Below are 26,509 nucleotides of genomic sequence, written 5' to 3'. Positions count from 1 at the left end.
AACCAATATTTGGTAATTCTGGGTGTAAACATGAATACATATACATAAGCTCGAAGGTAGGAAATAATCCAGCACTTTGCAGTATAACATCATTACGCCCATTAACAAGCAATGCAAAATGTGGCGGAGATGAGTGGGATTGGGCCACGAGGAGAGATATGAACGGCGGGAGTCTAAAGGGATCAAACAATTTTACGGTTTTTAGTTTTTTATTTTTGCCTTTTTAATTTTCATATATTAATATAAACGGTTAAACGAGTACCCATTTATAACCGCAGTAATACTCATAACCACTCATTTAAATTTCACGGATAAACAATTATACCCAAAATCATTTATTTTTTTAAACCATGAGTTTTACATAAGCAGGTAACCGCAGTTTACCCATACCCCTAGGTATTTTGCCCCATCCCTATTTTACAAATGATGAGGATTGAGGAATGAGTTTTCACATGTAAGAACCCAAGCAATGTTCATAGTATTCAACACTTATCTCTCGAGTTTCTAAGCAGTGAATCAAACAATCCGTCCATGGAATAAAGCTTATCAAAAAATGTCTTGTCAATGATTTGAGCTAACTATCATTTTTCCTTTCAATAAATCCAGTGAAAGAGTAATGGGAGCCAGTGAAAGCATGGAAGGTACCAATGAAGAAGCACATAATTTGCCAGCCGAACTCAATATAATTCTCATTACATCTGGATGCTACTGCCCCCTTAAGAGTTTCTTTATACTTCGCAACGATATCTCTACTTTCATCTGCTTCCCATAATCAAAACAACGTTATACGGAAGAACATTCCAGCCGTGCAGCATAAAACATAACCAGTTCCCTATTCTACGGGGGTCATCAGAAATGAAAAGGAGTATCCCAAACCTAGACAAAGTATTTTCACCACATTGCCTTCGAGCCGGAACCACCATAAAACAGAATATCTGACAGCAGCAGATTTGCATATGGAATCAATGATATCCAGGTTGCTCCAGTCTGGAACCGTCCTGCAATTTACAGTCGGAAGCTATCCTCCAGTCAGAAGTCATCTCCATCGGACATTGAATTGTAAAGACTTAACTTTAGGTGCAACATGTAAGTCCTAACGACCTGAGAACAACATACTCATATTCAGCCGGAGAAAGATAACTAAATGATACCTGGTACAAGTCAGTATAAAGCGTGCCCACTACCACAACACTTGGCAAGACTGACATAGTTAAAAGAAGATATACCAGCTGGTAGCATCGGCAATCCAGGATTTGTAATTTCCTTTTGCAAGTTTTGTAGTCCAATCACTATGAACTGAACAGAAAACTACCTCACCCCGTCCCTAATCTACATTCCTACATTCTTTATTCTACCTTTAAATGCTTATTCTTCACATCCTATAGTGCAACTGCTGTCGAGAATTTCTAAATTCACTTTTTCCACTACACATTAGTATCGGCTACAGAACTCCGCTAATTTTCCCCTCATTCCACCCATATAAATTTAATATGTCCATCATAAGCATTAAGGATTAACTCTCAATCCCCTAATTATATTCATCAGAGGCTGCCTTTTGCCCTTCAGGGGTTAATCTTTGTCTACATCAAAGGCAGAACTTCCAAATCCACCAACATCTTCTCGTTCTAGTGGTACATCTCTTCCCAATGTTGGAAGAAAACATCTAAATCTTAAAAGTACTAAACCAACAGTGAATGTATTTCAATAGACAGAGAAAAAATGAACAGGATTTTTTTTTTTTTTCCTTTGGGGGGAGAAAGAAAATATGGCAATTTTGAAAATGGGTACTACAAATAAATAAGGCATAGTGTTCTACCCATCATAAGATTGTAAATTACATTTTCCTTCAAGATAGTAGCACCTTCTGGCCTGTTTGATAACAATTTTTCTTTAGTTTCAAGTTTTCATTTAGTTTTTTATGTCATTTTTTTTGTTTTTAGTTTTCATTTGTGTGTCCTTATATCCATTCACATTCCACCATCCTTCCTTCACCCTTCTTTCATTCCCCCTTTCTCTAACATACTTTCCTCTATCTATAGCAAATCAATTGAAAAATAAAAACTAATAAATACAATTATTCCTCTTTTTGCATTTTGGTTACATTGTAGGGTTACATCAAGACTCATCTTTAAGTTCTTACCTTTTTACATTGGTAATGGATGAGTTAACGGACATATCCAAGATGATATTCCTTGGTGTATGCTATTCGCAGATGTTAGTGTGCCTTTAAGTCCTTACCTTTTTGCATTGGTAATGGATCAGTTAACGGACATATCCAAGATGATATTCCTTAGTGTATGCTTTTTGCAAACGATAGTGTTGATAGATGAAACTCATGAGGGAATAAATACGAAGCTTAACCTTCGAAAGGAAGTGTTGGAATCTAAAGGTCTTCGCCTAAGTAGGCAGACAGAGTATATGGAGTGCTAGTTCAGTGGGAACGAAGGTTAAAATGAGTTAAGGGTGAGGATTGGAGATCAAGAAGTACCAAAGTGCGAACACTTTCGCTATCTTGGATCTATCTTGTAAAAGAACGAAGAGTTGGATGGAGACCTCAATCGTGGAATACAAGTTACATGGATGAAGTGGAAGAGTGCATCAAGTGTCTTGTGCGACTATCGTATGCCACTAATGCTCAAGGGAAAATTTTATAGGATGGCAATAAGGTCAGCAATACTTTATGACACGAAATGTTGGGCAGTGAAAACAAGTACACAAAATGAGTGTAGCGGATATGAGAATGCTTCGTTGGATGTGTGGGCACACGAGAAAGGACAAGACTAGGAACGAGGATATCCGAGGTAAATTAGGAGTAGCCGAAATTGAAGACAAGTTGAGACAAAATCGGTTAAGGTGGTTTTGGACATGTGAAACGAAGACCTACAAACGCCCCAGTTAGAAGATGCGATTACGAGACAAAGACTCAGGCCAAAAGGGTAGAGGAAGACCTAGGAAGACTTGGAAAGAGACATTAAGAAAAGACTTAGACTACTTTGATCTAACGGAAGACGTGGCATAAAACCAAGTGCAGTGGCGTTCTAGGATTCATTTAGTCAACCCCACTTAGTGGGATAAGGCTTTGTTGTTGTTGTTGTTGTTGTTTGCATTTAGGTTATAAAGCTAGGAATCTGATATGCTCTATTATCTTCTTTCCAAGCAGATGACAAGTATTCCAGATTCGAGAATTGAATAAGGCGGTATACTATGAAGTAGAATGATACATGCTTGATAAATTTCCAAACAATGATACGATCTTGTTTCATTGCTGCATAACCATGTGCCCCGTACGATATAGAACTAGGACTGTACATGATTTTGTAGGTGAAGAGAGACTGAAATTCAATCTATTTAAGTTTTTTCTTTACCATTTCAATACAGGTCTATTATAGATAACCATGGTACCGTGTGCAGTCCAATTAGTGATCATATACGTGAAATTAAAGGACTAAGCACTCCTCCATCCCTCCCTACCTCCCTCCCTAAACCATTTGAAAGCTTGGATACAAAACTGGGCATCTCAATACAAGGTTTCTACAGAAAAACCACCACTGCCATTCGAACCTTCATCAATACCACCACACTGCCATCAACTCCAATGTCGATACCAACGTCTCCAACAAAACTATGTCATTATCAGCATTGACAACAGAAACACTGCCCCCACCCTCATACCACCATACTTGCAACTGTCACCATTGTCAAGCACCATAATTCTGCCCTGTCTACTAGTGTTACCATGACAAAAACCATTGAAACTAGCATTACCATCAAAACCACGCTGGAAGTAAACAAGCGAACACCGATCATCATTACCAACACAACCACCACCACACAACTTGCATCACTAATATCTAGCAACCTGGACTTTTGACGAGAATACCTCACTATAGCTATTAATGAAAATTTTCGCTTAATTTCTTCTAGTTATAAGTTTCTACATTCGTAATGTTAGTGGTAATACATCAACATTTGATTCCACAATCATCGAAACTGCCACAATTGTTGTCACTCCTAATAACACGTCACTAAAAAACTCTCTGTGATTATACCCAACATTGTTAACAGGATTAACTCAGAAATCAATGCATAAACGATAATTAGCAGTTCAATTGTCAGTGCTAAACAATTCATACCTTAGAACCTCAGGAAGTGAAATGAAACGAGAGCCTCAAGCACTCCCAAACATGCCCCGGCGAAAACGTCGGTGACGAAATGCCTGCCCAGCAAAACCCTAGAGACGGAGGTGCCGGCGGCCCAGGCCCAAGCAACCGAGACCAAAATACTCACGGCATTGACCTGGTCCGTGCCGATCCAACGATCAACGAAGGGAGACGATGACCGTAGGTTGGCGAGGGCATCGGCGAGGGCGACGGCGGAGACGTGTAAGAGGGAAGCAACGAAGCAAACCCGAGAGGCGTGCCCACTGGGGAAGGAGAAATGGTCCACTGAAACTGCGACGCTCATGTTCTTGTTGTAGAGAGGGCGGGAGCGGCGGAAGAGGAGTTTGATTAGGCCGACGACGGCGAGGTCAAGGAGGAGGCCGAGGATGAGTGGGAAGAGGAGTGGACGGAGGATCTGGGTTGGGCTTGGGGATGGGATCGGGATAGGGGTTGGGGTTAGGGTTGGGGCAAGAAGGAGGGAGAGGGAGAGAGGGAAGAAGAAGCGGAAGTCGGCGGAGAGTTCGAGGAGGAGGAGGAGGGAATGGGGGAGGAAGGGTTTGGCTAGGATGTGGAGATGTCGGGAGACGGTCGTATCTAGAGCTACTAAGCTGCCGAGGATTGGTGGCGGTGGCGCTGTGGTGGTGGTGTGTTTCGCTGGGGGTGCTGGTGATGGATCCATGGTTGAATGTCAGTCTGAGTGTGAGATGGTTAGCCGTTGGGTTAGACAGTTGATAACCAATCAAGAAGTTAGTTTGTACTGGACTAGAATGTAGTGAATTTTAGTTTGGAGGCCCAAATACAGATTGAAAGAAGGCTCTTTTCTCAATTCATGGCCCAAAAATAGAATTCAAATTACTTTTTTATTTTCTACATAAAGGAAATTCGAACACGGAATCTCAGGTGTAGAATCAAATGATCTTAACCAACTAAGCTAAAAGGAGAATTACTTGGTATTGTTGTGTTTTTAAAAAATGTTTTTCCGGTATTGTAAGGAATAATCAGTTGAAAGAAGAAAATGTTATGTTTCATGAATTATATTTGTAATAGTGTTGTGAATATAAAATACATTGTCAAGTTTGGTACTTTTTATGTTGTGGTCTATTAGTTGTTATTATTGTTATTATTTTGATAAAGAGGAAAATCTTGCACCGCTCCATCATGTATTGTAGCACAAAATGGAACACCAAATATCGGATGAGGATTTTCGTCAGATTCTCTTTGTGATGATCTTTAGGATTCTCACATCTTATTCGTTCATTGTACATTGTGCGGCTAGCTTTCATTAGGTACCATTTGTAAAAAAATTCAAAATGATTTCTGGTCGCACAATATAAGGTGCACAGATTTTGATGAACAGATAGAATGTAAGGATCCCTAAAATCCTCACAAAGAGAATCTGGATAGGATCCAAATTCCCAGATATAGAATTTCCTTGGTAGTGTTATCTTGATTAGTAATGACTTGACAAACTTGACCGGAAAAATGTTTCCACATAGATGCTCTCTTGGAATCATTCTAGGAAGGTTGAATCTTTTTCTTATTGTGAGGCTAAACCTACCCCCTCCTCTTTCGCAAAGTTGAATCTTGTATACATGTTTAATCCAATAAAAAAAAAATCCAGCATAGGTTTTGCCAAGGTTAAATTCATCCAAAAGTTACAAATAAAGGTGGACAACAAGGTCACAAAATACCTTCCAAGTCTCATCTTGTCACATGTATCTTTAACAACCAAAAAATAGGATCATTAATAGGTTTATTGATAACTAGTAGGTTTATCAGTAGGGTTTACTATAAAGATAACTTTATATGCGCCCACCAATGTAACAATCTTCCAAAGTTGCATGTAATTCAAATTGAGATTGCATTGGCTTTTTATATTAGGGGTTTGATATGAAATAAATATATGTAATGACCTGATTAATTAGAGAAAGATCATTTCGTTGTAATTCTAACTAAATCAAGATTCTAAAATATGCTACGCATTAGTCGGGTGGCGGGTTGAGGCTTAGCGGCTAAGCAAAGATCTAGGCGGACTAAGCGGATTTAAGTAAATTTATTATATTTTGTATAAATAAGTGCCTAGTTATACGTAAAAAACACACATAATTGTTTCGCGATAGATAAGTTGCAAAATAAAATGACATATAAATTATAAAATATTAGAACATATTGAAGGGGGAACAAGTACATCATGAGTATTCATCCAAGTATTCAACAAATCTCTTACATTTTATTGAAAAAAGTAAAATACAAATTGAAAGTTATAGATTTTTTGTCACGGTGAGAGTCATGAGCTAGGTGGGTGCCTAGGCAGGTTAAGTGGGTGCCTAAGCAGGCTAGGTAGACGCCTAAGTGGGTCTAGACAAACTTTCTTCATTTTCAAACACCTAAGGACTAATCGAGATGTTGGTCAACCACCTAGTGTCTAGGCGGTGCTAGGTGGGGATTTTTAGAACAATGAACTAAATAGGTTCTCTTCTATATTCTATATTGGCTTGAATAACCATGATTGTGGGCCCCTTCAATGACTAACCTTACTATCATCAATGAATGGATAAATTAAAAGATGATTTTAATTCACTAAATGATTGAAGTGGCATTAATCACCACATTGTCTTGCAATGAACCTAATTAATGGATTGCACAGGTAAAGCAATAATGACTGCTTATCTCCCTCATGAGAGACTTTCTCTCTATTTGAGAGTCCCTTCTCACCGATTGTGTGAGCGTACCTAATCTCGACAAATTCCAGAGCTGCCGTACCTAGCTATGGTTGGGGGCGATGGCAGTCCCTTACTCCTGCCCTTTGTCTCCTCTTTGTCTCCTCTTTTCTTCCCTTATTTTGCTTTTTTCCTTTGCTCCCCACCCCGATTTGGCTTGTCCTTCACACCACAACAGCGTTCGTCATCTTCAACCATCTCTACTCCGATCTGCAATCACTTTTTTCCACGATTTATTGCGGCTCATCGGGAAAGTGTGTAGAGCTCCAGCGTTCTCACCGACTCGGGTGTTCACAACACCACCATTTTCTCACTGGTTGTTGCCTTTGTCGGCAGTGTTACTCGAGTATTGCCACGGGCTTCTTCCACTTTGTGACTGGTTTTTTTCCTTTGTGGTTGTGTTCGAAAAGTTGCTTGCAACTGGTTAATGTAATTGGAGAGGCCTTCGTCGGTTGGAGGCGTGAAAGCTTGCAAATCATGTTGGTTCACTGTAGCAGAGGCAGTGGAAGCAGAAGACTATGGTTTCTTTTGCTAATTTCTGGTTTGGGCATGAATTCTTTTTTGGGCTCTTTTTTGTTTAACTTTGTTGGTCCAATTTTGCTTGTACTTAGCTGACTTTGGACCTTTGTTGTGTAAACTTGGGTTGTTGGTAATGGAAATGTTTACCTTGTACCAAAAAAAAAAAAAAAAATTAATGGATTGCACACTGATATTGCTAATGGATTGAGATAAGTAAGAAACAATGGAATTCATTTATTAGATTATTTAAATAGAGGTCTGATTACTAGTTGTAACCGCTTAAATAGCAAGAGGGTTTTTTGCTATAAATATTGTGAAAACATCATTGCGTAACAAAATGAGAGATTAATGGTTTAGTGTTAGCATGGTTGTTTACATTAAGAGAGATGTTTTTGCTACTGTTTACTATCTAAAATGATTTTGTTGTCTACATTTTTCTAGAATCTTACCTTTTTAAATTTCACCCTTCCTTCCAACAATTCTTGACTTTGACACTAGTAACTGTTGATATCACCCGAAGAGAGAGGGGGAGAGGGGGGGGGGGAGTTTAAATTCCAAAAAAATTAAATTGATGTCGGGTACTATTTTTTAACCATTTAGATTTCATTCAACAGCCTACGTTCGGTTCGGTCCGCATGCAACTCGCAAAGCTCGATGCGCACCTTAGAAAACACTTCCTTTGCATGAGAATTTGACCCTAGGTCCAATCAAGTGTCAAACAGTCAGGACCTTCAAATATGGAGAAAGTGCGGCACATGGAATTCAAAAGAAAAAAAAAATAAAAATAAAAAATAAAAAACCTTAATTATTGAGCTTTAACCATGTGCAATGCATAATGCATTGCCTCCGAATTCTTAATTTAAATGTTTAAACCCATGCTGTGCGATGCTAATGCTATGTGCTATGCTATGGCCAATAAATTTGGCTGTCTTTGACTTTATTCTTAAAAACAATAATGTTATAGCTGAATGACATAACGTCTCATTCGAGTTTTGATTTTACTAGTATTTATATCACCAATGTTTTAAAGAGCGGAGGTGTGAGCGAGACGTCTCATGGATAGTCCCGCTTAGACGAAAGCCTTGAGGTGTGAGGCTATATATTATACACAATTATATATAATATATAAAATTATATTACTTTGTAAAATAAATATTCATTGTTATTCAAAAGTGTACATCTCACAAGCAAATTGAACCCACATCACAAACAAGTTTAACCAAGCAATCAAATTAACCAACAATCAAACAAATAGAATGAAATCATACATTTAGTCTTAAGTAAGTGCATATTTATATGAATTATGAGAGTTTGGAGTAATATTTGAGTAAGATATGTAGTCTTAAAAAAAAAGAAATAAGGATATGATAATGTAACTTTTAAATAATATAACGTTAATAAAATAAAAAACAAACAGATGTTTATCTTTTTTTCCTGCTAGTAGAATATCTAGAAAAATATGGCTTCTTTATTTAAAAAAATAATAAAAACTAAAACTAAAAGAAGCTTTTTCTATTTTGAATATGAGGAAAAAAAAAATAATATAAAAAATAAAAAGTGAGCATAAAGGAAGATAGTGGGATAATAAATGTCAGCAAAGTAGGATCATTTTAAACTTAAAAAGAAAAAAATATTAAAAAAAGGAAAAGGAAAGGCGTTGGCGACTTCATCTTCTTCGTTGGAAGACTGCAACTTCTTCATCTTCTTCAGACAGACGGTCCCCTGATCGACAGACGGCCCCCTGATCAGAAAATTTCAGGTCTGGGCAACTCAAAAAAAGAAAAAACAAAAGCCCATTGAATGCCTCAAGTGCGCTTCGGCCGCCCAATCACTCCCGATGAAGCCTGGGCGAATTTTCGCCCGCTCCCACAAAACAGAGGCGATTTTCCTCATGCCCCTTGGGGCGATTGTTTTAAAACACTGTATATCACTAAAGTCTGTATACAAAAATCGTGCATTGTTATACAAATTACATTGAGTTAGTGATACGTCTCTTCGTAATGTCGGAAGAGATCTCAAGTTCGGATACTTCCTCCCTCAACAAATATAAGAAAAACATTATTCATAGGTAATAATCGCCTTCGAAGTGTATGATTGTCAATGAACTCTGTATAACTAACCTAAACTTAAGGTTGTATTTTATCTGTCTTCTGTTTTCACTTTGTTGAAATGTGTTATAAAGTCAAATATCACCTCTTATAAACAAGAAAGAAACTAACCCCTAACGAGTCCTTTTGATCAAGGGAAAAACCCTAAATTTCTGGGTGCAAAACCTCAACTGAGAAAAACGAGCACTAATCCGTCTGCAATCTGCACTCGTGCACTCCAACATATGAGTGCAAATGGCACTGTCATATATAAATCATTATGTTACACAAATTCGTTTGCAATTTCGGAATAAGAGTGTATGATCACATGCGTCTTCATGGATATGCAACATTCCAAACATACCCACACAAAAATAGCGAGAACCATGAATGTAAGGAAGTCGTTAGGAATTTGAAGATGTCCTTCTTTGCCGCAAGAGGTTGCGCACGAAAGTTCCAAGTTCGAATCTTCTTTCCCAGACATAAAGCAGAAAAAAAACGCTAAAGTTAGAAAGAGTGTAAGAGGTTATTGGGGAGTGACAACACTCCAGAGAGCTACATGGAAATTAAAATTTCAAAACTAATGAAGAAATACTACTTCTAATGAGCACCCAATAGTAGAATCACAAGTCAAACTCAACAAATTAAAACTTGTTGGTGATAGGTCTGAGTCTGTACAACTAAAAGGCCAAGTCCTGGTCCTATGCTGCAGATTACAAAATTGGTATCTGAGGCCGTTTTCAAGGCTCACGGGCTGATAAGTTTTTGTCAAGATTTTTTGTTTTTCTCATCTGGAAAATCGAACACATTGACGGTAAACTTTTTACACCTAGTGTAGTTCACAACCAACATCACCGATATTGTTCCTACGTTAATCACTTAGAACTAAGTGTAAGGTTTCACAAAAAGTCTCTGTGATATTAAAAGCAAATCTCCCACATATGAACTGTATTTTATCTTATTATCTCTCCGACGTAAGACTCTATTCTCCAACAAACGAGTCTTTGACATTGGAGGTAGATCAAAGGTGAATATTAAGGAAGTTACTCGAAACAGCAGAACTGGACCGGCCGGGAGAGGACCACCAAATCCGGGTCCAAGTTCTGCCGTCCATATTTATATACCAACAAGCAACAATACTATATGTATATATTGATCATCCAATTCATAATTAGGTCTTTCGGCATTGGGGCAGTCCAAGCCAAATGTTAGATTTGTTTGGATTGAATAATGATCCGAGAATCACTCTCCACCTGATTGAGGACTTGTGATCCTGAATCATCATGTTCTTTCCCCCACCCACTCTACATGTCCTAACTTTTCTCATTTTTTGTATTCTATGTTAGTTTTTTTTAATGTTTTTTTTAAGGCTAAGTAATTATAACTTGCATTATGATGAAATATATAACCTAATATGTAATGATTTAAAGAGATCAATTAAGATTGGGAGTGGGACGAGTCATATGCTAAGGCTCTAGTGTTGTACATTTGGGTATGTTTAAGGATTTAGAAGGATCCACTTGATTTTTCATAATTGGGTTACATTTGTCGAAAGAATCACAGAAATGCTACATGCAATGTGTTTGAAATGACTCACTACAATATGCAAACTTTTTACATTAAGGTTTTCTAAAATTATGGGCATCCGATTTCTAATCAAGGATCAGAATGATTATGTTTTTAGATTCTCTTTCAAAAATTATCCTAACATCCACATTTTCATTTCAACTTTATTTTACAAGCTTTCTTTTGTCATTTTAGATGACCGAATAGTTTTGGATTTGAATGATTCATTGTAGGAATGACCACTAATTGAAGACCTTAAGATTGATGTTCACAGCTTAAGAAAGGTATGGATATACTTAACGTAGAAAATTTGTACAACATGATACCTTGAATATGAATCACTTTTAAAAAAAATAATAAATTATTATTATTATTATTAAGAAAAGAAGAAATTTCAAACCTATGATGCATGGGTAGAAATGTGTTCCACTAGTGTATTGTATCACATGTGTATAAAATAAATCACTCGAAATTCATGTTTTTCTTTGTTTTCTTCTCATGCAAATACAAGTTTTCTTATGGTTTGTTAATTTAAACACAAATCAATATGATTATGAGTGGGTAAAATTCATGTTATTAAGGATTTAGAAGGACGAATTTGGGTAGTCACAGTTGGGCAACATTTGTTGAAAGAGACATACAATGCGTTTAAAATGATCATTTCATGCTTGAAATCCATGTTTGTCTTTAATTTCTTGAAAGTCAGGTCATCTCTAACCGAGGGCTGGCCAGAGGGCTCGTTTTAGCCCTCTGGCCCTCTAGGATATTAATGTTTTAATGAACAGTACAAGGTCATATTTGCCTCCATCTCCAACCGAGGGCCAAAGGGCCATAGGGCTTATTTTAGCCCTGTCACAAAAAACCGTCTCCAGTCGAGGGCCAAAGGGCCATAGGGCCAAACATAATTTATTATTTAAAAACTACACTTAAATTCAAATCCAACGACTAAGTGATGTCAGCATGACGTCAACTAGCCATTGGTAGCTGACATCATGCCGACGTCAGCTAGCCTTTGGATTTGAATTTTTTTTTTTGCTATAATAGGGTCGATATTGGGCTATAATTCACACAACTTTGAATTCAATCTCTTTCAATTCAAGTTTGCAAATAATTCCAACTTTGGATCCTCTTCAGATTCCAACTGGGGGTCCTTATCCGATTCCAAATTTGAAGAAAAATGGGTGCAAATGAGACAAGAAGATGAGGAGTCTAATGAAGAAGTTCAAGTAAGGCGCAACAAACAAAACAAAGCAGCAACCATGGCTACAGCCATGGTGTGTCAGCCAACTGAGGAACAACCTCAATAGGGTAGCTCTGTTGTTGGTCGTTTTTACAAACCACGAAACAGAGCGATGATGCATGCCAATCTGATAAACAACTACTTCAACCCCAACTCGGTGTACACAGAAGAGGATTTCAGACGTCGCTTCCGGATGAGGCGTCATGTCTTCGAGCGTTTACTTCATGATGTCCAACAAGTCAATCCATACTTTCGACAGAAGCGGGACAGAGCAAGCCGCCCTAGTTTCACACCTCATCAAAAGGTTACTATTGCACTCCGAATGATGGCCTATAGCTCCCCAACTAATTCGATGGATGAAACCCATGGTATGTTTGAGTCTACATGCCTTGATACTCTTGAACAATTATGTGACACAATTGTTCAGGTTTACAAAGACGAGTACCTCCACGAGCCAAATCAAGAAGATCTGAATCAGCTCATTTGCAAAGCTGAAGACCGTGGGTTTCCGAGCATGATAGGGTCATTAGACTGCATGCATTGGGATTGGAAGAACTGTCTCACCGGATAGCAATGAGGCTTTAGCGGAAGGTCGAGAAAGCCAACTGTTGTGTTAGAGGCAGTTGCCTCATATAACACATGGATCTGTCATGCTTTCTTTGGAGTCCCTGGATCCCAAAATAACATTACAGTTCTTGAGCGTTCACCCTTGTCACGCCATGATTCCGACATACGTCCCGGATCGACACGCAACGTCACCAAATACTCGTATATCTAGCATACCTTGTCTTCGAGATATAAATGAAGCACCACTTAAGGTCCAAATTGCGTAGTAAGTTCTGTATATTTTATGGCTGCATCTAACCTCCTCGTTAGACTGTCTAGGCACCCTCAACAGGGATCAAGGCATTCGTAGTTCGTCCTTCGCTACAACTCGACATATATCACAGTCCATTCAAGCTGAAAGGCATAACATTCCTCCATCAAACATATGGACTTGACAAGCATGAATTATTCGATTCAAGCTACATAACGAACCCACATGACAATCAAGGTTTCTATTTCATCCATCATATAAACCATTATGTTTCAACATCAAATCGCAATCCATAGCATGTAATATATCAGAGAATCAACAAAGCACAATAGTATCCTTTAGTCGCATTGATCATTGATCTAATCGTATTAATAACAATCATATTCAACATCATTCCACAATCACCTTAAGTAACCCATTCCATGAATCAAGGAGACACGATATTAACATTTAATTACATTAATCAATCAACTAGATCACATATCAGTGCACAAAATTTAATAAAGGAATTCTACATAATTCCCTACCTGGATTCCAAGTAATAACATGGTAATTCTAATTTATATTCACAAGGTCTATTGTGGGTAATTCTCATTCACTCAAATCCAGGGTTCTAGACTAACCTTATGGAAATAAGCAAGAGCAAGGATTCTGGACCACTCAATGGAATCAAAAATATCAAGAGGTTTCTTGTAATCTACCAAGATCTGTCACATGTAAAATCAATGCCTACATCATGGAAATGGTACATTGGGCCAATCAAACACTTAGATAAACTTTGTAAAATAGAAGTTATAGGAAACAAATATATATATATGAAACAAATTTTGTGAAATAGAAGTTATAGGAAAAAAATGGAATTTAAAAAAATAGGAAACAAATTTTGTAAAATAGAAGTTATAGGAAAAAAAATAGAATTTAAAAAAATATATATATGAAACAAATTTTGTAAAATGGAAGTTACAGGAAAAAAATAGAATTTAAAAAAAATATGAAACAAATTTTGTAAAATAGAAGTTATAGGAAGTTATAGAGAAAAAAAAAAAAAAAACAGTTATAGGAAAAAAAATTTGTAAATAAAAAAATAAATAAAACTGTAAAAAAAATTAAAAAATAACCGCTAGCTGAGGTCAGCTAACCGTTATATTCAAAATTTTCCATGCTATTTATGTCAGTTATAACCGACACTATTTCTTTTATTTTTGTCGGTTATAACCGACAGCAAAACCGACAGTTTAAAAAAAAAATTCCAACCAGCCCTTTCAAATTATGTGGGACCCACGAGCCCTCTGCCCTAACCCTCAGTTGGAGACTGTTTTCAGGTTATTTTCGGTCCTCTAGGTTGGAGATGGCCTCATACTAAATACAATATAATATCTTGAATTTGAAATAACAAAAAAACAATGAATCACTTGAAATCCATGTGTTGTCTTGGTTATTGACACACCCCGACCCAGAAAGTCCACTTGGACCCTGAATTGAGCTGTGCTGGCCGACACCTGGAAGGTGACGAAGCCATAAAATGTGATAGTGTATAAAAAGTGAATGAATTTGAATCTAAAAGTGTCTAAATACCAGAGTGCGCTACGAGTGGGAGCGAACCCATTTCACACGCGATGTCAGAGCATAAGTAAGGTACAGTAGTGTGGGTAAGAATCATACCCTCAAAAATATCCATCAATACTAAGATTCGCCACAGATTCTTGTCGATACAAACTCAGCAGTTAAAACCTGGACGGCACCAAACAGAAGGTGTGAGTAAGCAATAAAACCAAGCTTCCCAAAGTTACTACCCCTCAAAAAGTAATGCCCCTAAATGTAAAACCCGTATCGTTTTCCATAAGACAGTACAACATATATACATATATCCAAACCATACTCAGAAATGACCAAAACCACAGTTTGCCATCGACTCCACCATACATTAATAAGTAGGCCAAATGAGCTAAATCAATACAAAGTGATATATCAGTCAGAGTCATCTAAAATGACTTGTACATCTTATCCATATCTCATCAATCATGGCTAGCATATAAGTCGGAGTCACCTATAGTGACTTGTACGACTTATCCATATCTCATCAATCCTGGCTATCATATAAGTCGGAGTTACCTATAGTGACCTGTACGACTTATCCATATCTCATCAATCATGGCTAGCATATAAGTCGGAGTCACCTATAGTGACCTGTACGACTTATCCATATCTCATCAATCCTGGCTAGCCAATAGCTCAATAAGTATACCTGCACACGAGTCGGAACCACCTAAAGTGGTCTGTACGACAGGACTGGGTGTAAATAAATACGCTTAAGTGCTACGATCACGTGAAGACTGGGCGAATAATCGCGGGTCACCTACGAGTCGGAACCACCTAAAGTGGTCTGTACGACAGGACTGTGCACCTACCTTGAATCCAAGGTGAGCGTAAGGTGCGGGAGGTGAACATCACGTGAAGGACTGTGCCCTAGCCACGGGCGGGAGCACTAACACCAGGGTGCAGGTTTATGAGCTCTCAATGCATCTCAATATAACATGTGCAACTCATGGCAACCAGTACGACAGTATCGAAATTGCCTAACTCATAATTGTAGTCATGCTATAACGCAATCGATTCAACTATTACCATAACACTCACCTGAACTTACGTGGGTGTCCTGAGTTCACCTTTGCACTTGAAAGCATTCCCAATAATTATATGCAAGTAATATACATATGGATATATCATGATGCAATCTACTACTTAACCATGTCGTAGCATTTTCAATTATAAACAATATGGTGTGAAGTGTACAATCAGTAACGCCATACTCCCAAACTACTTATTTTCAGGGATAATTATCCATGACAACCCAATTAACTCTAATTTAACTAACTAATTCACAAAACTAAAACTTGCCTTTACAAATTTCTTTCGCATTACTCAATTTCCCAAGCAAGGCTTTTGTCTCAAATATTTTATGGTTGCATCTAACGTCTCGTTAGACTGCCTACGTACCCTAGACATGGATCAAGTTATTCGTAGTTCATATAGTACTTCAAGCATTCACAATAAATATGTATGAAAGTAATATGCCTAATCAATTTAAAAGTGTCGATAGAACTCTCAATAATATGTACGATAAAAAGGAAAAGATGCACTCACCTGGAGTCCACGCTATGATTCTCTAGCGCACGCATCGAGGCGTCCTGAATGATTGGTCCCTGTGACCAATTATCAAATCACATCTCAGAACTCTTATCCATAGAATAGGTAATTCACATAAAAAACAACCTCAACGACATTCTAAAATAGTTTGATACCCATTGACCACAAGTCAACCGTCGATCAAAGATCGACGGTAGGGTTTACAACCCTGTATAACTTGACCCGGAAAATCCGCATATCAGATTTCCAATCCGCAACTCCCAACGATCCACAATATGTTTCTAGAATAACATATTAAAATTTCATTACGATCCAACGGTCAGATCTCCGCCAATTGCCTAAAACAAGTGGCCGTGAACATTTATTTTACTAAATTACAAATCCAATTCAGGAAGATCCGTAAGTCGGATTCCCGATCCGTAAATTCCTATAATCTTTAAATATTACGTATTATAATGTATCCAATTTTGGTGACGATCCAACGGTCGGATCATCGATTCACATTTTATCAAGTAACGTATCGTAACGAATTTAGGTTCCAACTATCAACCTACGTCATTCAAATGACAAAAATGAATTCAAGACATTTGACATAGCCTAAAAATAGCATTGGTGGCCCACTGGCCACGCGCCGCCGCACGCGCCGCCGCGGGTGGCGGTCGGCCGCCCCGACTCGCCGGAAAATGCAACTATTTCCAAAAATTCTCAAACTTCACAGAAATGAAGATATCAGTGAGTGGAGAAACTTTAATACCTGCCACGAAGTCCAAAAGTGGACGGAAGATGGTCAATTTTGCCCACGAAGCCGGCGGGGGCCTAAAACGTCCCGACATCGATTCGTCGTCTACGGTGGTCCAACGGGGTCAAGGTTGGTTGGGTTTTGCTCCTGGGATGATGGTCTACAAAGCCCAAGTGGTGGCATCGGCCATTGCTTTGCCGATTTGCTGGAAAATCGAGAAGGGTGGCCGGAGCACCATTGATTTTCGTCAACTTTCGTGGCCTCAAACCGCCTCATACCATGGTTAATCAAGGTGGTTCTTGGCTGGGTTTTGTAGAGGGGAATGAGAGCTTCAAGATAGTGGTGGTGGCATCGAAAAAATCCACCGGAGTTGGCCGGAATCGGCCTTGGAAAGTGGGTGGTCGTGAGTGGGAAAAACCCACGCGAAAGCTGGGATTTTTTTTTTTTTTCCTTTTTCTGATTGGGCTTCACCTTAAATAACCAATTTCTTATTGGGGATTTAATTTAATCAACACTAAACCTTGAATAACCAATTTCGAACGTCCGTAACTATACCGTTATAATCCGGACTCGCAAACGGCTTTCGCCTATGCGTTCACATCCACGAGTATTACGAGAATATGTTACAAGAATAAGTCATACGTCTCTCTAGACGATGGTCAACAGAAGTCAAAGTCCTTGCCTCTAGGGCAATTTCGTAAATTCACGCTTTTTAAATAAAATAAAAACGTAAAATTTGGAACGGGTTGTCACAGTTATGCTATTAATCGAGGCTAACCCGAAACAATCTAAGACTATATTAGATTACTTTTTTTAACTACTAAATTATTATTATTATATTTTTAATAAAGAAGATCTAACGGTTGAAAATTTTGAAGTATCTTAGAACATCTTCAAATGAGATGTGAAAATCCTAGGTAGAATGTCACTGTGTATATTTAACATTAAAAGTCTATCGAACCGAAGTGTTATTTGCTGACTGAATTTGAAGGCTTTGTGATTTGGAGTCAAATTTGACATTAAAGTCAAATTTATCTTTAATTCATTTTTATGTTGGATCCCTTATTCCACTAACATTTGAACTAATAAAAATTTTGTTTCAACAGTTTTTTAATAATTACAAGCATCTAAAACTCTATTTAATAATAAAATAACATTTAACAACTTGGTTGGAAAAGTTTAAAATTTGACATAAGACTTCAAATTAACACTAATGAAAATAGCTTGAAAATTTTGAGTTTTAACGATAAGGACAATATAAAATGTAAAGTGAATAGTATCAGGATTAACTTTTTAGTGTAAAAATGTGTTTATAAAACTTCAAATTAACATATCAATCATTAATTATAAAGGAAAACTAATGAAAATAACTTGAAAACTTTGAATTTTAACGATAAGGACAAAATAAAAGGTAAAGTGAATAGTACCAGGATTAACTTTTTAGTGTAAAAATATAATTTTTCGATAAAATAAACAGTATTATGAGCTTGTCATTAAAGTTCCTAAATTTGACTATAATAATTTGGTATTTTCCTTTGTTGGCCTTACTTCCAAGCACTATAAAAATGGGGATAGAGAAATAGAAGTTGCCTTAAATGATGCTGGAGATGAAGGTGTATAAGAATTTGTGCATGTATTAAATAAAGCAGCGGGAGAGTTGAATTCTTTATCCATCATCTCAAACCGACATAGCATTGATGTTTCCAATCCATGACCCAAAGTTGGTCAAAAGATATGCCAGTAAACCCCCGCCCCGTAAATTAGGGTCTGAGAAAAGGGCACGTATCTCCCCTTGAAAAGCCAACGTCTTCGTTTTCTTTTGTTTTCTTTTCTTCCCATCATTGTTTTCTTTCTTTAGTTTCCATAGGAGCTCTGTCTTGCTTGCTCTTGATGACTTTCTATTAATTGTCTCAACCACCTCAGCACCTTGCTTAATTATAAAACTTATGTGCATTGGAATTAAATAAGTGAAAAACTCAACCATAATATGTATGACCATATATGGAGATTAGGCTAGTTGTTTAAAGTTGCGTGTGTGCATTTCTCATTATACTCAAGTTTGAATTTTGACATTGAAAATTAAAGTAATTGTGACACAACGCAACAAAGTGTTGAAGGAGACATTAGTTTCACTAGAGTGACATGAGAACTTTAGTCTCTTTTCATTTCGTTTTCACATTTGCGACATTCGAAACATAAATAAAAAATAAAAATAAAAACATCTTAGAATGTTGTTTTTGTGGTAGTAAATGCTTATTAGTCACGAAATCTTCATGGTGACATAGTTCTCTTCAAAATGACAGGTCATGGTCCAAATCGGACACCGTAACCATATCCACAATGTTTGAGCCTGCTAGCCTGGTAGGATTTGTGCTTCTCAAACTGTTTTTCAATGCGTTATGTCATCTACATCAAATTAACAAAAAAAACAAATGATGTTGTAAAAAGGAATAATATGTAATAACCAAGAATTCATGGACATTTATCATTAGATTTGATTTACAAGGTTAATATTAAAACACTGAAAACATATTCATGTATGAATAATGTAACATCCTACATCGTACAGGGGAGTGGACCCTATAAGCCTTATATGTATATTCTCATCTCTACCTAGCACAAGGCCTTTTGGGAGCTCACTGGCTTCGGGTTCCATCGAAACTCCGAAGATAAGCGAGTTCGCGCGAGAGCAATCCCAAGATGGGTGACCCATTGGGAAGTTCTTGTGTGAGTTCCTAGAAACAAAACCGTGAGGGCGTGGTTGAGGCCCAAAGCGGACAATATCGTGCTATGGTGGAGTTGAGCTCGGGATGTGGTGAAGGCCCGGGCTGGGATGTGACAAATAATGCTAGGAAGACTAAATTTGTAGACTAAATGACATGGAAGTTGGTGATTGAATTATTATTCAATCATTGATAAACGTGCTCATTTTTTATTGATGACACCTCATTTGGTTTATTAATTTAATTTCCGTAGCATTACTCTTCATGTATTCTTCACTGTTGACATCAAATTTAATAACGAGTGACTATGCGTTTCTCAATCAAACACCTAGTGACCATGAGAACACTTGTGAATTTGAAAGGTAAGAGAAAAATAAAGTGGAAATTTTGGAGGCGGAAACCAAATGTAGCACACTTTGCATAGAACGCAGTTCCCGGGAACTGCTCAAACAGATTTTGCAAGCGTGAGAGCAAAGGCTGTCAAAACTCCACCAGCCAGTCACTGCAAACATGCATGGTTGCTGCTTTTTGGACTCTCTAAACCCTAATACACCATGCACTGCACTTCGTTTAGCTAAAGCCCATACATAATCTCATAATTACCACATTAACATCCTGAGTAATGCTATATTTACCATCTACTTGTACCATCTTCGTAATAGAGATATGATCCGTCAACACATGTGGTTCTCATCTCTTTTAAAGAGATGATACAAATGATGGAACAATTAGATGATAAAAATAACATTAATATAACACCCCCTTTAATTTGAATTTTGCCCATTTTCCTCAAGGTTTGGAGTCTGGACCATTTTTGGTGTTTGGTATGCCATAATTTAATCTTGTTTTTGTTGATTAAGTTTTTATTATCTCAGTAACATTGTGACACACCCCGACCGAGATCGGAGCGTGCTGGCCGTCACACAAAGGTGACGTAGCCATGTGCACGTGCGGAAGCTAATAAGTAGTAATATAAAAGTACGAATAAATTAAAAACTAGCATACAAGTACTAAAATGAGTGCTAGTTAGTGCGATACAAATTCAGAGCAGGTCTAAAGCAGTCCAAATGAAACGACAACAATAGTACGCCCGAAGGCGACCCTACGATGTGGAGTGTCTGTCAGAACGCCGAAAAGCTCACAAGGGAAACCACCGCAACGGCTAAGCAACTAGAACCTGGAGGGGCGCAAAACAAAAGCGTGAGTGGGCAAAAACAATCCTTTCTAAAACCATTTACAAAATACTTTCTAACCCCTCGCCGTAAAACCTGTATACTTCCCAGAAAATAAACATATATACGTATGTGTAAACATGCAAAACATGCTCAAGGGTATACCAATCATGCTCAAGACATGCCATGCCACAATCTCAAGTGATATGCATGTGCCCAGGTATAACCATATCAATATCATGTAATCTGGCAGCCGGAGTCACCTAACGTGACCTGTACGGCTGCATCTAGAGCTCAAATCTCAATCTCGATATCTAAACCTGCCCACGAGTCGGAACCACCTAAAGTGGTCTGTACGACAAGCCTGGGTGTAACATATATATACGCTCTAGTGCTACGATCACGTGAAGGCTGTGCGAATAATCGCGGGTCACCTACGAGTCGGAACCACCTATTGTGGTCTGTACGACAGGCCTATGCACCTAGCTTGGATCCAAGCTGAGCGTATGGTGCGGGAGGTGAACAACACGTGAAGGACTGTGCCCTACTCTGGGCGGGAGCACTAACACCGGGGGTGCAGGTTATGAGCTCTCTAAGCATCTCCAACCACTAATTAATGCAATCGTTAATTAACGCTTACCTGGCACTTACCTATGCCTCCACAGCACCCACATATAAATATGTATATGCATGCCAGTATTAATAAATGTGATGATGCATAAACGATAATAATAATATGCATGGCATAAGGCAAATAACCCTTTTTAAATCAATTTCTGGGAATATAAATGTATATAGGTATATACGGAAAACAAAAGCCCACTCACTGGTATGTAGAAGGGTCGTAGCCCCCCTGCCTCGCGTGTGCACGCTCGTCCTCTGGGTACGTGTCACCTAAATGCGAAACAACTATAAAAACGTTAACTTTAAAGCACATAACCCGTTTCTCGTAATAACTTCTCATACATTGCTCAAAATGGACAAATGAATATACCCACGTGCTCTACACAACCTCAGGGTCACAACCATATTTTTAGAAAAAATTTTGGACCCCGCACGCGCCCCCACGCGCCAGCACAGGCACGGACCCACGCGCCCCCCACGCGCGGCCACGTGCTAGGCACACTGACGGTGTCAACAGACGCCGTCAGGAATATTCCGTTAAACTGACGGAATATTCCGTCAAATCTAACCGGATACCGTCACTGCCGTTAGGAATATTCCGTCAAACTTGACGGAATATTCCCCTTTCTTCTCCGGCCTACCCTCGCCGGACTCCGGTCGCCGGAAACTGGGAAAAACTTTAAACTAACTATTCTCCTTCGTTTCTCAACCGTTTTCTATGATTCTTGGACCAAAAGAAAGCCCTAAACTAGTAGAATCACGTTGGACCACTTTTAAAGGCTAAAAGTTACGAAATCTTACCTGTGCAAACAACCAAAACCGGCCAACTTCGAGTAGGACGATCCCGACGTCCAATTTTGTCCAACGAAGCACTCCGAGGCTCCTTGGGACACCACCAAGCTACCTACGAGCTTAGAAATCCCAAAAACTCAACGTATAAATTTTGCATGAACAGTACATAAATCGGGGCTTGTGAATTCGACGTGAAAACGTTGAGGTTCCTACCTGAAAATGCTATGGTCGTGCTCCCCTTGACCTCACGAGTTGAATGGTGTCCTTGGTTTCCTCGATCCGTGATGGTTTGGGTGGTTTTGGTGTTTGTCCGTACGTATGGTGATAATGGGAAGGAAGAGAGAGGCACGGGGGAGAGAGACAGAGGGAGGGTGAAGAGGGACAGTGTATGTGCAGGTGTGTGTGTGTGGCCCAAAGCTTGCCAACACCACACAAGGTAACCAAAAACAATAATACGAAAACCAACTAGGGGTAAAAAGGTCATTTCCTAAGCACGTTTCCGACATTTTCGGGACGGGATGTCACAACCTTCCCACCTTAAAAGAATTTCGTCCCGAAATTCAAAACAACAACGCAGCAACCCCCTAGTAGTCAAAGAACAATCGAGGGTACAAATCCCTCATCCGATTCTCTGTCTCCCACGTAGCTTCTTCGACTGAATGGTTCCTCCACAAAACCTTCACCAAATTCACTGTCTTGTTCCTCAAAACCTTCTCTTTCCAATCAATGATCGTCACCGGTTCCTCATCATACGTCAGATCTGGGTTAATCTCAAGCGGTTGAGGAGGTATCACGTGAGATGGATCAGCAACATAGTGTCGGAGCATAGACACGTGAAAAACATTATGCACTCTAGCCAACTCCGGGGGCAACTCCAACCTGTAAGCTACCTCGCCAACTCGTTCTGTGACCACGTATGGTCCGATGTACCTAGGACTCAGTTTCCCCTTCTTTCCGAACCGCACAACACCTCTCCACGGTGAAAGCTTCAGAAATACCCAATCTCCGACCTCATATGTTCTGTCCGTAGCACGCCGATCCGCTAGACTCTTCTGTCTGTCCTGAGCTGCTTTTAGGTTAGACTTAATCACCTGAACATTCTGAGTAGTCTCCTCGACAATCTCTGGACCCACTAAAACTCTTTCGCCAACCTCTGACCAACACAACGGTGTGCGACAAGCTCTGCCATACAAGGCCTCAAATGGCGCCATGCCAATGCTCGAATGAAAACTGTTGTTGTAAGCAAATTCCATCAAATCCAACCGCTGGTGCCAAGCGTCACCAAACTGCAACACCGAAGCTCGCAGCATATCCTCCAAAGTCTGAATAGTTCTCTCTGACTGCCCGTCGGTCTGTGGATGATATGCCGTACTATAAAGTAATCTCGTGCCCAAAGCTTCCTGGAAAGCTACCCAAAACTTCGATGTGAATCGTGGATCACGATCCGAGACAATACTCACTGGGACACCGTGGTACTTTACAACCTTCGAAATGAACAACTCCGCTAAACGGCTCAGAGAATACTTCTCTCTCACAGGAATAAAATGAGCCGACTTAGTGAGTCGATCGACGATCACCCAAATGCCGTCAAAGCCATTATGTGTACGCGGGAGCTTGTACACAAAATCCATAGTGATATTTTCCCATTTCCACTCTGGAACGGGAAGCGGCTGCAACAACCCAAACAGCTTCTTCCTTTCTGCTTTAACTTGCTGACAAACAGCACATCTGCTCACATACTCGGCTATCTCCCTCTTCATACCCGGCCAATAATAAAATGGTCGAATGGTATGATACATTTTCGTAGCTCCTGGATGCATGGCATAAGCCGAGATATGTGCTTCATCGAGAATTTCTTTCTTCAACTCCACACTCTTAGGCACGAACATTCTACCTTCTAGCATCAACATGCCATCCGAATCACGAACTCTGAGGTCTCGCCTCCTTCCTTGCTCTCGAGCTTGAATAAGTTCTTGAGTCTCCTGATCAGTTACTTGGGCTTCAAGCACCCGATCAACAAGTATCGGCCTAACTTGGAAATTAGCAAGTAATGCCACATCTCGATCTTCGGCTTCTAGCCTTACCCCCGTAGTACGCAAGTCCACCAAAAGAGGAGCACGACTAGCATACAACGCATTAATACGGCCCTGTGACTTCCTGCTAAGTGCATCAGCCACTACGTTCGCACGACCAGGATGATAATCAATCGTGCAATCGTAATCGCTGAGCAACTCCAACCACCTCCGCTGACGAAGATTGAGTTCCTTCTGAGTAAAGAGATACTGGAGACTCTTGTGATCCGTAAAGATCCTGCACTTTTCTCCGTAAAGATAGTGCCTCCACAACTTTAACGCAAAAATGATAGCAGCCAACTCCAAATCATGTGTAGGGTAATTCCTCTCATGAGGTTTCAACTGCCGCGAAGCATAAGCAATCACCCTACCATGCTGCATCAATACACATCCCAAACCATTCAAGGAAGCATCGCTATAAACCTCGAAATCACCGCTATCTTCTGGGAGTGCCAAAACAGGTGCATGAGTGAGACAATGCTTCAACCGTTGGAAACTCTGCTCACACCTATCATCCCACTCAAATTTAACATCCTTTCTCGTTAACCTCGTCAACGGCAAGGCAATCACCGAAAAATCCTTAACGAACCTCCGATAATACCCTGCCAAACCAAGGAAACTTCTCACTTCGGTGACGGTTCGCGGTTGCTCCCAACTCTCTACCGCTGCAACCTTCTGAGGGTCAACCAAAATACCCTGAGCAGAAACGACGTGCCCCAAGAACGCAACTTGGTCTAACCAGAACTGGCACTTGCTAAACTTAGCATATAACTGGTGTTCCCTCAACCTTTTCAACACCAAAGTAAGATGTCGAACATGCTCCGCTTTCGACTTAGAATACACCAGAATATCGTCAATGAAGACAATGACGAATCTATCCAAGTAAGGCTGGAATACTCGGTTCATCAAATCCATAAAGGCGGCTGGTGCATTCGTCAACCCAAATGGCATAACCAGAAACTCGTAATGACCGTAACGAGTCCTGAACGCCGTCTTAGGGACATCATCCCTACTGATCTTCAGCTGATAGTAACCAGACCTCAAGTCTATCTTAGAGAACACGCAAGCACCTCTCAGCTGATCGAACAAATCATCGATACGAGGCAATGGATAACGGTTTTTAATCGTCACCCGATTGAGTTGCCTGTAGTCGATGCACAGTCTCAAAGTTCCATCCTTCTTCCTCACAAACAACACTGGAGCACCCCAAGGCGAAGTACTAGGCTGGATAAATCCCTTATCTACTAACTCTTGCAGCTGAACTTTCAATTCCCTTAACTCCGCAGGAGCCATACGATAAGGAGTTAAAGAAATAGGATTGGTACCTGGAATCAACTCAATGGTGAACTCTACGTCTCGATCTGGGGGTAACCCAGGTAAATCCTCAGGAAATACATCAGGGAAGTGTCTGACCACTCTCACATCCTCTATTCTGCTAGTAACAACCTCATCCAGCACCACATGAGCCAGGTACCCCTGACAACCCTTAGTTAACAACTTTTTCGCTCGTAGCGCAGAAATAACGCCATATTTCACCCCACTCTGCTCACCCACGAAGGTAACCACAGGTAGTCCAGGTCGGTGAAACGTAACCACTTTCCCATAACAGTCAATGTTGGCACGATAGAAGTGCAACCAATCCGTGCCCAGAATCACATCAAAGTCCACAATATCTAACGGGATAAGATCGGCTGACAGAGCAACACCCTCTACGATCACTGGACACCCCGGGTACACACAATCTACAACGCAACTCTCTCCCCTAGGCATAACCAACTCTAAATCATATCCTAGGGGTGTGGGGCGAGGTTGCGTCGCTTGAGCAAATGTATGAGAAATTACAGAATGTGTAGCTCCACAATCAATTAAGACTCTAGCAAAACAACCAAGAATGTTCAACGTACCCATAATCAAGTCTGGGTTGTTCTGAGCGTCCTGCAGAGAAATATTGTGAAGACGCCCCTGTCCCTGCTGACGCCCACCGCGGCCTCGGCTCGCCTGAACACCGCGTCCCTGAGCACCACGCCCCTGACTGGGCTGGCCTGACTGTCTCGAAGATCCTGCACTGCTAGTGGCAATCTCCCCCTGCTGATACTGTCATCCCTGATACCACTGTGAACCACCCGCTGGG

The 26,509-nt window shown here is 39.7% G+C and overlaps 1 protein-coding gene across 3 annotated transcripts; it reads right to left on the bottom strand.

Moving 5' to 3' along the window:
- Nucleotides 1–455: 455 nt before the first annotated feature.
- On the bottom strand, nt 456–4,839 carry LOC137723048 (probable lipid phosphate phosphatase beta). 3 transcript variants are annotated; one of them, XM_068462201.1, is made up of 2 exons: nt 4,134–4,839; nt 456–1,101 (listed from the first exon to the last, which is right to left on the bottom strand). In XM_068462201.1, the coding sequence occupies exon 1, from the start codon at nt 4,837–4,839 to the stop codon at nt 4,135–4,137; it is 705 nt and encodes a 234-aa protein (XP_068318302.1). In that variant the 3' UTR covers nt 456–1,101; nt 4,134. The 3 variants fall into 3 exon arrangements, with proteins under 3 accessions (XP_068318302.1, XP_068318301.1, XP_068318300.1); XM_068462200.1 differs by having other exon boundaries at nt 456–1,018; XM_068462199.1 differs by having other exon boundaries at nt 456–998.
- Between the last annotated feature and the right edge of the window lie 21,670 nt (nt 4,840–26,509).

Source organism: Pyrus communis, chromosome 17 (assembly GCF_963583255.1).
Source record: "Pyrus communis chromosome 17, drPyrComm1.1, whole genome shotgun sequence".
Lineage (NCBI taxonomy): Eukaryota > Viridiplantae > Streptophyta > Magnoliopsida > Rosales > Rosaceae > Pyrus > Pyrus communis.
Note: the sequence above shows the minus strand (reverse complement) of the source record. Positions and strands in the feature narration are given on the sequence as shown.